The 15,181-nt window shown below is 37.2% G+C and overlaps 1 protein-coding gene across 5 annotated transcripts in view; it reads left to right on the forward strand.

The window, feature by feature from the left end:
- CDK14 (cyclin dependent kinase 14) overlaps positions 1-15,181 on the forward strand; it is a 337,412-nt gene that overhangs the window by 74,297 nt on the left and 247,934 nt on the right. For all 5 annotated transcript variants that reach the window (XM_079300341.1, XM_079300340.1, XM_079300342.1 and 2 more), the window contains one exon: positions 6,218-6,463. In XM_079300341.1, the coding sequence (XP_079156467.1) occupies positions 6,218-6,463 (246 nt within the window). The remainder of the gene's footprint in view (positions 1-6,217; positions 6,464-15,181) is intronic.

Consider the following 15,181-nt stretch of genomic DNA (forward strand, 5'->3'; position numbering starts at 1 on the left):
GGGTGAGTGTGTTCAAGGACCTTTCAAGTGTGAGCCTGATTGCTCTGGTAGCTCTGGTATGAGCTGGCTGGTGATGTCGTGCAGCATTACATGCTCTACTTCCCCCTTCACAATTTTATCTGCTCCCTTATCTCATCTCTTATTCTTTGTGGATCTTTTCCCCCTTGTAGAGTTCTCACCAACTGAGCTCTCTTCTCAACCTGTGCATGTTTCTGCTCGTGGGTGAGCAGTCATTTGCTGACCCTCTCTTGGGGAGGATAGAGAGTGATACCAGATGGACTGAGAAGAAGCAGGCAAGACCTTTGTTTAAAACAAGTGAGAGCCTCCCCATTGCTTTGTTCTGCAAAGAGAATGAATCTGCAGATAGCTGCATTTTTATTTTGAACAGAGCTGCTTATAATACTCCAGAACATTCCCAAACTGTGTTTTATAAGTAGCAAATGTCAAATTCCAGGGATGCCAGAATCTGCAGATGACTTGTGTTCTCAATTGCCATGGTACCAAAGCATGATAGAAAATAACATGCTTATAAAAGGAAATAAAAACTGGTATCCAGATAGGATTTTTCCAGTGAAAATTAATGGCAGACTTACGTCCTAGGTAATTCAGCTGTTGAACCAGTATCACTTAACTGTATTTTTTTTTCTTTATACCTCTTTCAACTAAATGCAACTGCTGAGTCTTATTGTCTGTAATAATGAGATTGTTCCACTACCTCCAGTGGGCTTTGGCTCTACAAATTATAATCTATATCTTCATAACTTTTCACTTAAAAAAGCCCAAGTGCTTTACAAACTTAATTAGCACTCCCAGTTTCTGCTTGTGATGGGGGCAGGATCACTGTTGTGAAAGTAAAAAAGGAATTGTGGTGAGGTTAAGTGACTTCCTTACCTCACATCACTCAGTATTTTATTTTTTTTTTGTTTGTTTTCTTGCTGCATGCTAGATCTTGGGTTTCCCTGTATCTGTTTTTTTTTCATACTACATCTCCTGAAATGGTGCAAGTGTGTGGAATTCAGATATTTCCTTCAGATTTTTCAGTAGCAGCTTTGAATGTCCACTCTGGTATTTACCCAACCACTTTTCCCCCCAAATTTACACAGTGGCAATAACCAATAGAAAATAGTAGATGACTGGCAGGTTTTTTTTGTATTTTACATTAGTCTGTAACCACTGGATGACCAAAGTAAGCATTTGTAGTGTTGAATGTAAGAATTAAAACCCAGATATAATGCATCTTCCTGAAAGATGTGATGAGTTTCAGAGTAGGGTGTCTTTACTCTATACAAGCATTTTAAACTTGTTTCTTCTGTGTGCTGGGATGTCTGACCAGTTCTGTCAGAATTGGTTGTTCCTTGTTACTGGGGATATATTTATTCATATGAACAAATTCCACTGATATGGGACAGTCTGTATTTTACTAAGTACCCAAACAAGTGATTATTTCTGGGGTCATTCATGACTGTTTTAAAATTCATTAACTGTAAGACTATAAATTACTTACATGGTTTAACTGATCAGTCTCACTCTTTCAATATTACTTTAAACGGTAAATGAGTTAGTCTAGCAACCTTTAATTTTAAGAATCCTGGTTTTTTTAAGACCTTGTAATTTTGCTGACAGTGATGAAGTGAAAAAAATCTTGCATTGAAACTGTATTACAATAACTACAGCTGATACACCATTTATTATTTTCACATTAATCCCAAATGCAGATTAAGGAGTATTGCTTGAAATGAGATTTGAAGTGATTCAAAGAGGCATCTTTATTTAGAAATAATTCCATGAATGATTATACTGATTTTTATTTATTTAATGGGGCTTATTATGGAGCTTTACACATGGAGAAAATTATTCTTGTGATTTCAGTCTCTAACTTCAGCAGTATTGTTTATGGGAAAGAAATTGCCTAAATGTTGACATTATGTTTTGAGATATGATAAGCACTATGATGTTAGGGTGGATATTGGTGTCCATACTGACATAATGATGACTAAGTTTCTTTATCCTAGAGGAGCCTTGGGATTTTCTCAAATTGATTGGGATACTGGGCAGGAGGAGTAGGGGGAAAAATATTGTCCAAGCTGTGTTGTTGTCTGTCATACATTATCTTCAGATTCTGATCCACAACTAAGAAAGTTGCCAAGTATAAACTGTGTTGTGCTTTTTTGTGGTTCTAACATGAGGAACTCTTTCTTGAATATTCTGTCTCTTTTTTACCTCAAATAAATACAAAACCACAGAGAAACACTAAAGTAACTTTTAATATCAAGCTGCACTAAGTTTTGTGGTGCTGCATTTTATTTTGCTTTACATTGCCAAAATCTGTGTGATAGCTAAGGTAATTACTGAAATTGACATGAATATTATGACTTTCTAGATAAATCGTCCTTTTGTGATTTGTTTTAAAAGTAGACAAGAACTCTTCAGGTAGTGCAAAGTGGTTGTTTGTGCTGTAGGTTTTAAGTGGCCAAATGTCTCATCATGATGTCTCATTTTGTCTTAACATTTTTCAGTTGGGACTGAGTAAATAATTGGGACAAATTTTAAAAGTGGGTTTATTTTAGTAATCAGAGTATGGAGAATGTGTATGGCTTGCAGCAGAATATGGGGCAACATGGGGAAGTACAATTATGTATTGATCTAATGATCCATGTGTGATAAAGGTAATGGGCAGGATGCTTGTGGAGAGATGCTTCTGTTAGAGCTCCCCTGGGCTGACAGGGATCTTTTTTCCAAGATCAGGAAATCAGAACAAATGAAATGGGGTAAAAAGAAAAGTCCAGTCTTGGAGGTGGCAAAATGTACTTAGAGGGAAAGTCTCACTATCCCAGAGGATCACCTAGGAGCATCTAAAAGATTCTGAAAATAAACGGGTGTTCTTTATGACAAATACTGTGCTTTAGCCAGAAAATGATCCTTAACACTCATATGCAAAAAGAAATCTGAAATGAGAAGCTGTCAGGCTTCTCCTGACTAACAGCAAGGAGCTACCAGGTAGTAGGCACTGGCTTACAAGTCTAACACCTTCTGATGCTAAGTATTTGTACATATCCTTTGAGAAGCTGAAAGTTATAAGCTGCAGTTATGCAAAGGAAAATTATATCTAAAAGGCTGAGGTAGAATTAAAAAACTTCTAATCCATAATGTTCCTAAAGATGGTGTGGTCAAGCTGGTGAAATCTATGATCATTTTTATGCAGAGGGAGATTTCCAAAATAAGTTACATTTCAGTTTTGGTTAGCACATTTTGGCTTTTTTGCATTATAAGCCACTACAGAATAAATTACACCCTTAGTGGGCCACAGGAGCAGCCAGTCAGCACTCCTGCTGACCAGGGACAAAATCTGCTGTACTGTGGTAGCTTAACCTTGCTGGTGGAGGGAAGCCTGAATTGTGTCCTTAAGTTGGTTACAGCCAGTGCTCAGTGCTGACCCTTTGGACCTGCTCCTTTCAGATTTCACAGAACAGAGTTTCAGCATGAAGTTGGCCTGTCAATGGACTTGGCCTATCAGTGGCAGAGTGTAAAACAAATGCTTAAATATTGTTTCTCTTCAGTGTTTTAGACAGTTTGGAAATGTTAAACAGCGGTGTTAAGCTTGGCTTTGCTGGCTTCAACAGTGCACTCTGCTCAGCAGCCATTTGGAGAGAATGCTTTGTTTCTGCCAAGGAAATATTGATATTGGTGAGAGAGAAGGGATGAATTAAACCCACTTTCAGCTCTGTCAGGAGATGTGCTGCAGTTGCAGAGCAGGCAGATGGGCAGGGTGAGCAGCCCCTGCTTTTGCATTTCCCTGCAATGCTCAGGCTTTTGCACAGGTGACAGTGGTGCAGCCTGTGCATCCACCAAGGTGTTCTTTGACTTCTGAGAGGGGAGCTGGCTGGTGCTCCCCTTAGATTTAGTCATTTGCAAGTTGGAAGCTGGTGGGGATTTTTATGCTACTCTAGATTCAGTCAAGTAGCCTGAAGGCTAAAATGCCTTCCTTCAAAATCTAATTCCAAACTTTGACTGCTTACAATCAAGACAATAGTAACACATGCTTACATGGCCCATGTTATACCTAGATATGGAGATTTTTCAGTGGAAAAAGAAAATAGAAGCAGCATTCATGACATTATTATCTATACTATGTTTACAGCTGTGTATTCAAAATATTTTAATCTGCTACAGGTGCCTTGTTAACCTGAAAGAAAGACAAGTATCACTTTGGTACTGTTTGTCCATATCTCCTGCCCCTAGAAAAACTTTATTTCTAGATCATAGGGTTTCAAATGCTGAGAAATACTGGTTACTGATTTATTTGCATCCATGTTGATTAAGCAACATGGAAGTACTGCTATATTAACATTAGTTTAGATTTACATTATTTAAAAAAATCTTTGTTGGTAGCAAGTGTTGCAAGAACACGGAGATGACAGTGGGAAGAAGTGGAAAAGTGGAGATGACATGTGGATACATGTCTGTGCATGTGAGTTGTTTTAGGAAAAAGAAACCAATTAGTTTTACAAGAATACTAATTAAAAACTCTCTATGCTGCAGCTCTTTATGTTTTCTCTCTGAAGCAACAGACCAAAATTATATAATTTTCTTAATTTGAGCCTGAAAAAAAAATTATCATTTGGAATGAAGAGGGGGGGCTTTTTCTCTTCTCAAGAAGTTATAACTTGATGACATTCTAATGTTGGAGAAATGGCATTAGTGAGAAGAAATGGGAACCCTTGTTATGCCTGGTTTGTGATGTAGTGATGTCCTTCATTAGAGTTGACCTGGTATATGATCATTTGGCCAGATGGCACAATGCAGGGAACATATTTTAAATTTTTAATGTAGAAAAGAAAGCTTTCATCTACTGTTACAGTGGATCATAAAAAAAAAAAAAGCTGAACTCCACAAGGTATAGTCACCCCAGTATTTCTATAAAGAATTGAAGTAAGTTAGATCTCAAGGCACGAAATATCTCTAGGAAAATGGCAAAGAATAATTTATTTGAGAAGGTTTTGGAGATACTTTGGCTTAGGAAGGAAGACTCCTGATTTAATGGTTATTTCTTTTTTCTTTTTTTCTTTTTTTCTTTTTTTTTTTAATATTACCTGTTTTAGGATGACAAGTTTTCAAAAATTAGAATAGATTATAGGTACTTGAATGGAATATTAAATTGTTTTTATATGAACCATTCAATTGACAGCAAATTAACACTGTGTATCCTTAAACACATGCAAATGTCATGGAAAAATATATTGTAGATTATTTGATGCTCTTTGATCATTTAAGGCACTTCAATGTGCCTTACAGTTTAGGGAGGCTCTTGGGTCTGCTTGCATCACACTTCATAACTTTTCCCTGTAGCCTGAAAGTTGAAACTCTTTCTTTTCTTTCCAAGTAAAAGTCAAGTCTCTTATGGGTGAAAACAGAAGCTGAGGCCTCAAACACAGCCCTTAACCAACCATGTAATTTATAAAAATGTCATATGTATTGAAATTAAAACCAGAAATGTACATGACTGGAGTATCTAAAGGTGCTGTTCTGCTCATTTAGTTCTTTTGAACTAACCATAGCACGTTTGGATAGCTCAAGCAGCAAGTGGCAGCCTTTAGAGCTTGGCAGAGTTGTACTTCACAGCAACAAAGAATTGAACTCCTGGGCTTTAGTGTGCCATTAAGCTCCAGTCTCACGTTTCAGTGCCTGGGAATTGATTTACTGATTTGATTTTCTGAGACATATGGTGATAGTAATAATAACACTGTATAAGCATTATTTAAAAATACAATAATATGCCGGTATTGAATCTTTGGAAAGCCTGCACCAGCCAGTGCACACACACACAAACTACCATCATTTATTTTAGTTTAGTCTCATCCAATTCTGAACAAATGGAAATCAATACTGCTTGTGGATATCTGTGGCTAGATTGGAGAGAGAAGTGGCATTGTTGCCAAGAACATATTGTACAAGAAAACACAAATGTATGAATTTATGTATGTTCCCCTTTTGCCTTCCTTTTCCAGGATCTTCTAGTACATTGTACAGATAGGCTTTTTATAGTTATTGTTGTGATGTGAGTGTCCCCTGTAAAATGCATGTGTTGTTTTCAATTTTAGCATAGAAATGGAAAGTGAATACTTATGAAGTTGAGTGCCTTTTTTGATGCTGGCTAGTGCACAGAATGTTATCGACTCTAAGCCTGTAAGAATCACCAAATGATGTTTTTTCATTTCAGATATGTGTCACAAAGATGTCTACACGGAACTGCCAGGGAATGGATTCAGTGATCAAACCTCTGGATACAATTCCTGAGGATAAAAAAGTTCGGGTTCAGAGGACACAGAGTAGTTTTGATCCATTTGAGAAGCCAGCTAATCAGGTGAAGAGGGTTCATTCAGAGAACAACGCCTGCATTAACTTCAAAACTTCATCTGCAGGGAAGGAGTCACCGAAAGCCAGGAGGCACTCCAGCCCCAGCTCTGTAAGTGCACAGCCCTGACACCTCTGAGGTCCAAATGGTGGAACTAGAGGCATCAGATAAATGTTTTCTTGCTTGAGAAGGGATTGTTTACTTGGAAACAACAAAGAGAAAGGTCATAGCTGCTCCTAAATGTCTTTTCCAAGTATTTGTTTCCATATAGAGGTTTGTTGTAGGTAAGTTTCCATATATTTATTAATGAAATAGGATCAGAAAATAGAACTTGAAAAATAATGTTATTTATGAAATTCCTTTCAGATGTTAGTTGGGGTGTCTTACAGGATTTCTAAGCATTTTCCTCTCCTTATCCTGGTATGTCATTACAGCTGCTATAATGTTTATGCAGCAAATTTGGCAGAGGGTTGCTTATTTGTGGAGAGAAATTCTTTCCCATGAAGTTTAAGAAACCACATGAATTGTCTTTTTGATTTTGGACTTTGGATTTAGAGAAACAGATCAGATCTTATAGATTTTGTTTACATTTTATAATTCTCTTTTTAAAATCAAGTAGTAAAAATAACATTTATTTCCTTGTTAGAAACTCTGTGAGAGAGATGAAAGAGAGGAAAATAACAGAAGGGTTTGGCAACACATCATAATAGTTTTATTCTCAAGTATTTTGAAAGAAACTAGATAAATAAAATGTCATGTCTTTAATGACTAATGCCCAGAACAGATTTCCCCCAAAAGACCTTCAAAATTATTGAAAAACTATTTCTGTTATGCTTTGGCAAGAAAAATCCATAATGATGTGACCTTTGAGTTGAAAACTGCAGATCTGAGAAGAATGGATGTAACACTTCTAATCTTAACTTGATGCGAAAAAATTTAGAAGGTTGATTGCCTCTTCTTTTTCTTTCTTTTCTTTGATTTACTTTGTCTTCTGGACATCCCCTGTCCTCCCTACAGAAGTTTGACTGAAGCCTGTCAAACTTTTGATGAGAAATAGCAGGAGATTAATTTTCTGTAGATGAGCTGAGTTTAACCCATGTGAATTTAGCCGGGAAGATGTCACCCCTCCCGGGGACTGTCCTTTTTACAAAAGGTTACATTTTAAAATGTAACCATCTGTAGCAAAAACAAACTTGCTTTTTCATCATCACTTGGCATTGTATGGCTGCTGCCAAAGATGTCTCTAGTGTATTCCATCTGAGTCCATGACGAGGAATTCTTACTATAAAACTTTTACAGTCATTAAGAATGGATGAATCTATTTGCACTGTGTTCACTTGTTTATGATGCCTGATTATTTTTTGGCACCACAACTACTAATGTATATGACTTTTTTTGGAAAACCTTAAGTATTTTGTGGTATTAACTCTGCCCTCATCTCTGCTGTTACTCTTAGAAGGTATTACTAATTTCTGTTAATGTTTTTGATATTCTTCTGTTAACACTGCAGGGTTTCATTTGCTCTGCTTCCAGAATTTTTGAAGCAGATATTTCTGAAACTGTGTTTTTGGCATCTTGTTCTTTTCCAGAGAGCTGGCACTCTACTGCATATATACAATCTTCAATGATCCAGTATTTTCCTATGTAAATTGCATTAATGCTTCCTCTACAGTATGCTGCTGGTTAGAGTCCTAGCTAAACATGTGCTTTTGGTAATCTTTGTCCATGGTGACTCACACAGACTGGATAGAGAAGGTGCAAAGGAATTTATTGAAATACAATTCTTATTTCTCAACTTCCTGTAATTCTCTCTGATTTTTATAACTCTGGTGAACTCAGTTCTTCCATCTACTTGGAGGCATTGTTAGTAATTTTTCACTTTTTCTCACAAGGAAGAGTATGTGGAATGATGAAAGTGCTCATGCCAATGGAGAGGGAAGAGCAGTTCACAACAAAAGGTGGTGTTAACCCTCTGCTGTTCAGGTCACACCTGGTCCTGCCTGCAGACCTGAGTTCAGCCATCTAAGAGGCAAGATCAAGATGCTTCATCCCCATTCCCAGAGCCTGAATACATGGCTTCAAGCACTAGATGCCCTGGTGCACATTTTGTTGAGTGATGCCCATGTGGTTAGTTGCAGAAATGTATCATTCTGTGGTGTTGAATTATACTTGATTTAACAAAGAATTTAGAGTTTCATTTTTTTTGTAGCTCTGATGTTGTGTAGTAGATGCCCTTGCTATTTGCTCTTCTGATCATTACATCTTTTTCTTCCATGTCAGCTGCATATTCTCCCTTACTTTTGTACTTGGTTCTCTGGAAATTCTCCTCTTGTACAGGTTATACCAGTCTGAACAAACATTTCAGTTTCTGTAAATGTTCTTGGACATGCTATGCCCTCTGAGTCATAAGGGCTATAGCTGTGGAGTTATGTTTCAGTCTCTGCTTTCTGTAAGCCTTATTTTAAGATATTCTGATAGAGAGATACTGCCTTAAATTTGCACTTTCTATGCTTGATTAGTAGAGGAAGAGAATTAGAGATAGGCTTCCATTTAGTCTTTTCCTTTCATCATTTGAAGTCCTCTGTAGCCATCAGGTGTGGAAGTGATGTCTTACAGGAGGTACCTGGCTGAGGCTTGCAGTCTCCATATCAATTATTACCTTACACTCATGTGAAAGTTCTTTATTTGTCTCAGAAAAATAACATTTTTCTATATGTGACCTGCAAGACCTTGTTTATAATGCCCGGGAGTGTTAGTTTCTGCTTTGATTAATTTCAGCAGCTTTATCACTTCTCTGACAGGTATCATTTTCAGTGTTTGGTAAAGATCACAAAATCCTCTGCAGTGGTATGTTGCCCATTTTATGTTGCCTGTACCTTTGAAATGTGCTGCACTTTGTAATGAGGAAGATGAAACACACACAGAGGTTTGGGGAAGCTGGAGCTCCATGATCCTGCCCACAGATTGTCACTTGGAAAATAAATCTCTTGCTTTTGAACATGAAGTATTTTTCTGCAACTAATGTCACACCTCGTTGTATTTCTGGTAGAATTCCTGTGTAGTTAATTAGTGCAGTAGTGCAGACAGAATTTAGCACTTTGTGTTTGTTCTTGTATGAACAACAAACTTCAATTTTTACACTTAGAATCTTTCCACCTTCTTCACTTGTTTTGAATATAAGAAAACACCTATGACAGTGATTTCTGAACTGCTTATGCTGACTGAAATTGTATGGTATTATGGGACAAATTTTCCAGCAGAACAGAATTATTTCTTTATCACATCAGTGTAGTGGAAAGCTTGGGAAAACTTGGAGGTAGTGAAGCAGGTGTTTGCCTACCTGTGCAGCCACTGTTAGAAGGGAATTTGGCTTTACAAACCTTCCTCTGATCCATCCCAACACATTATGTATGTATATACATAATACATACAGCTATAGTTGTGCGTACTTACCCATCTCTCTTTCTCTGTCTTTCTAAAAATCTCATGCTGATTCCTTTGTCTTACCAAGGCAAGAAAATGCTTTTCTTTTCTCCTTAAATTAAGAATAGATAATGCTACATAATAAACTAGACAAAATTAAAAATCACAACTGAAAAGCAAACAGGTGTCACTCTTCCCCAAACAGCTGTTTTTAAAAGATGGTTTGACTCTAACTATCTGAAAATTTTGAGATCCCTGCTCTTTAGACACATGATTAAACTCTCCAGTGCAAGGTAAAGTTTTGGTGTATTCAGAGTGCACATTTTACACACTGAAACAGTACTTTTGCACCATATGTAAATAGAATATTGCAAGCTGTATAAAGTAGCCATCTGCTCAAGATTTAGTGTAGTGATACACATCAGGTTGTTCTCCTTGAATAGCTTAAGCTCCCTGGTGGTGAATTTAAATGACATGCAGAGGTATATGTTCCTATCTGTCAGTTACTTTATAAAAACAAAATCAAGCAAAGCACTAACATTCTGCTAACTCAGATAAATGTAAAAACCCCAAACATTAAAATAAAAATAATTGGATAAGCTTTACTTTTTTTGGTAATGCTTTACTGCACTGACTCTGCACTCTATTTGGGAGAACAGCCTTTCCTCTGTTTCTGTAACTTGTATGAATTTTCACTCCTGATACATGCAACTTTCCTCCCAAAAGTACAAGCCAAAAAGCATCAATCCTATAATGATCCTACTGATCCTGTTAGTGCATTGAAAATTAGAGAAATCTAGCTCTAAAATAGACACTAGTGTCAGGATTTTTTCTGAAAGTTAGGCATCATTTCTGTCTGCTCAAATAAACACTTGCTGTGGCATTCTTGTCTCCCTTCCTCTTCAGATGTATGCAACATTCTCCAGTTAGGAGCTGTTAGGAGCACCTAGGAACTGTTAATTACTAGGTACTGTACCCTTTCTGGTTGATCTGTTTTATGGAGGCAAGATAATTTCAGTGCTCCTTGTAGACAGTGGAGTTTTCCTTACTGGCACAAAGGGAGTGTTAATAAACCTAAAGGATACTCTAGATGAAAAGGCAGATAGAGTGTGGCAGTTGAGCCAGCTCCTGTGCTCTGATAGCCTGGAGAACAAGAGCACAGCTTTAAAAACTGCTTCCTTCACAGAGAGCTCTGTGGTTGCTTCTGCCCAGGTTGCTGTTAATTTCTGGCTGTGTGTTAAAGGGTTAGGAAGATGCAAGAACAGAATGGGATCAGAGAGTGGGAGAACTGAGACTGAGGCTTGGTTTGAATGCTTGAACATCTTTGTATCCCTTGAACATTGCCCTAGAAAACAATCCAGTTTTCAAGGTATGGTCAAATTGGCCTATTATTGTAGGCTGGATACAACCTTTAATTGCTGTGGAAATTGCATAGCATTTTGTGAAATAAGGTTTACTCTTGTGACAAAGAAGACAAAATGGTTAAAAAGTAATTATTATCTTACATTCTTGTGATTTTATTTCAGTTGAGCTTCTTGGCCTGTGTTTTACTCTCAGGTTTTTCTAACAATAAATTTATTTCTTTTGAGGTGTATAACAAAGCAGATATTCACTTTTGATTTTCTTTAATTTACAAAGGTACTGTGAAAATATTTTTCTCTTAATGATAGTTTTATATTGAAGTTTAATATCCTCCTGTTAAAAAAAAGGGATCTATTTAAAACTTAGACTCGCGAGTGTGACAGTTAAGTGTGACATTCACAAGCTGTTCTGCAGTTATGAAAAATGCATGAGAACATAACCCACACAGCTTCTATAGGAATAGTCAGGTGATTTTCAGCGTAATTTTCCATTAAAGCCTCTTTATTACATAGATTTTGAAAAATCCTGAGAAAGAGAAGTATTCAGGTGGTGATGCACTGCAAGGATTCATACTGTAAGACCTTGGATTGAGCCTGTTATTTCTCCTACAGGCTGTATCAATGAAACAGCCATTTGAAATAACCTGGTCAGAAAAGACAGTTTCTTCTCATTTCTTTTTTCTTTGTTATTTTTAAAACTCTCACGTCATTTTGAAATACTAGCTTCTTCTATTTCTGTACTCAACATTTTGGCATACTCTTTCTATCCTTGTTACTATGATCTGGATTTCCTTATCCAGAGGGGAAAAAATATCTAATCTTGGTTAGTGCGAGCCATGCTGCTAAAAATGCTCACTTCTGTGCTCAGTGGTGCTCTTAGACTAATCTAGCACTGGAAAAAATGTAGGCTGATAACAAGAATGCTACCTACTGAAAACTATTTTCAAGGAAAGTGAAATGTGAAGGCAAGCAAGCAAAATTCCCAGTGAGTTTCTTGAAGGGAAAGATCTGCATTGTTCTGTGCTCCAGTTGCCAGTGTCCTCTTGGGGATAACATGATCTACCACAGCCTGTGCTGACTTTCACAGTGACTTGGGACTGTGATCTAGAGGCATGAGGACTTTACTCCCCTTTGTCTCAGTAATTCATTTAGCTTTCCCATTTGAATTCTTTGAAAGATTTCTGTGGAGCATGAAAGTTCACTTTGCAGTGAGTTTTCCAGTTGTATCAGTTTTTTGCTGCCTATTTAACTTTTTGCTGTTGGATAGTTCAATCTTGGTCACATATGTATCTAGGCGTTGGGGTTTTGTAAGTTGGGGTTTTTTTGTAGCAAATAAGGAGCTCTAAAATGGAGCACCAGTCTTCTTTATGCCTAACTAGTCCCAATGATGTTTAGTACATAGAAGGGTTGTCAAGCACTGCAAAAAGGCTGCCCAGGGAAGTGGTTGAGTCACAATCCCTGGAGATATTTAAAAGATGTGTATAGATTTGGTGCTTAGGGACATATGTGGTGGGCTTGGCAGTGTTAGGATTAGAGTTGGACTTGCTGATCTTTAAAGCCTTTTCAAACCCAGATAATTCTGTGATCCTCTGTTGGTGTTTTAGAGGGTTAAAAAGCAGTAAGGAGGAGCAAGAGAAATGGAAAAATAATAGCTATAGAATATTGTAAGGTTAGATCTTCAAAAAGGAGCTTTGAAAAAATTTACCAAAACACATGTGTTCAGCTAAAACCAGTACTTTTTTCCATTGAGAAATATTGTTTGGGTCAAACTGGGGGACTGCACCAGTTATGTAAAATACAGGGGAACTTCTTATGAGTGTGCTGCTTGTGATGTCTCTCAGTGGCTGATGCAGCACTGTACATGTGGTGTGCTCTGGATATGTCTCACTCACTGTGTGTATTTCTGTCAACCACATCCCAGGCAGAGTAAGGGACTCCTGTGATTTAACAAACTCAAATCTCTGTGTATATATATTCCTATCTATTGTACCAGAAGGAATAAAATACTTTGGAAGAAGAAATTGTAGTTAAAAGTAGATTTCCAAATTTGATTTTAATATTAGCATTTAATAAAAAAGCCACCAACCTTGCTGTAACAAGTAATATTTTTTATTTATTTATTTGAAATCTGAATAATGAAATTCATATCTATGAAGCTGAAAAAAAATATCCATATCAATGGGGGACTGTAGTAATAAAGGAAAGTAGGCTGAAGTGGTTATCATTTTCAGCAGTCATGACATTTAAAATTATTTAGATTCCTTTATTTAGATTCCTTTAAGCTTAAAACTTAAGTTTTGAAAAGTTATGCATTTTTGCGTTATTTCTCTCTATATTCATCTCCTTTATAATCCAAAAATAAATGGAAATGTAAAAAGTGTCTGAACTTCTTAACTTTATAGGCAATTTGTAATTAGAAGTTTGAATTAGTGTATGAGATTTCATTTTTTAAAAATGGAGAAAATATTGGGGAAATGATAAAGCTGTCTCACTTCATAGTCTAAAGTAATTGCAGTATGATGAGTGTTTTGGCATTTTGTTAAGAAGTATCACACAAATTATTTATATTATTATATATTTATATATTCTTTTGCCTTGGAATTATTTTTTTTTAAATAAAATCCCCCACATGCATTCAAAAACTGTAAGCCTTTTAAGATTACAAATGCAAGAAAAACCAATGTCCATTTTCCCAAAGGGAGGTGCCATAGGGGAGAACCTGGGCAGTCCAGTGTGATGGAGCAGAGCTGAGCTCCACTCAGGGGTGCTGTAGGCTGGGAAGGGAAGGTGTCAACCCTGGGCTTTGCTGCATTTGGGGTGGCTCAGGTGTGGGGTTTGGGCTCTTTCTGGGCTCATACCCAGCGTCAGCAGGCACAGGGGGAGGGTGGCAGCTCAGCCTTGCTTGGCAGAGCTGAGCCCAGGGCTCTGCAGTGCCTGTCCTCACAGCCAGCCAGCACCAGCTTTTAGAGCTCTGCCTGTTCTTGCAGAGGAGATGCAGCAACTTCCAGGAGGAGAATGAGTCAAAAGTCATGACTTTCAGTCTGTGCTGCTGGCAGCTGGACTGTGGAAATGAGCTTGAGGTTGTAGGAATAATTACTGTTGATGATTTGCTGTGTGGTAATGGATTAAAGGCATTCTGTTTCCTATCAGGATCTTAGGGCTTTACAAGTTGTTGTGACCTTTAGATTATGGTTTCCAGAGGTAGAGAATAAAAGTAAATCTCAGTGTGAAAATAAGAATGGATGTGAAACACATGTAGGCACCGTGTCCTTTCTCTGTGTCTCTGTGAGGAAGCCAACAGTGAACTATTCACTGTTAACTAGGGCAGCATTTCCACTCCAAACAAAGCTACTCACTGTGTGTTCATTGCAGCCTGCAATTTGGGAAATACTCTGCACTCCCTGTTCATTATATGCAATACATTTAAACATCTAACTACTTTTTTCCTGAAGTTTTTTTAATGTTTTTGCATTAGTTCATAATTGGATAAGTAAATGAGAAGGTTACTTGAATAAGTATTTCAGTCTCCTCTACCAGTCACATCTATAATAAAACTGTGATTAAAAAAAAATCCTAAAATTTGTTTTTAACCAGGCAGAATGCCTTTTTAAGAACAGTTTGGAAGCCAAGAATATTACTGTCTTATCTATAATGAAGTGTTCCAAATAATGTAGCAGGAAAAAGATCTGAGAGTTTTGTTATGACAAATTAGTAAGTCTACTAATACTTAGGAATTGGATAGCAAAACAATAGGTTGTTGTTTCTGCAGGAGAGAGGTGAAAGGGCTCAATTTTGCAAACACACATGTGTATGTCCTTATACCATTGAACAGAAAGCTGGAATGTTGGTATCAAATAAAGGTGTTGCCAAAGTGCAAGAATTTTTGCATAGGGCAAATGAAGAATAGTCAAGTAAAGAGAACATCTGCATTTTCTGGCTAATGGTTAATTGGGTGGGGTGGACAAGTATGAGGCACAAATGAGCTTACCTGGGATGCCCCTGCCTATTTAAACAGAAACAATTTTTAGGGTCAGTTGACTTAAAA

This window comes from Erithacus rubecula (genome assembly GCF_903797595.1).
Source record: "Erithacus rubecula genome assembly, chromosome: 3".
NCBI classification, from domain to species: domain Eukaryota; kingdom Metazoa; phylum Chordata; class Aves; order Passeriformes; family Muscicapidae; genus Erithacus; species Erithacus rubecula.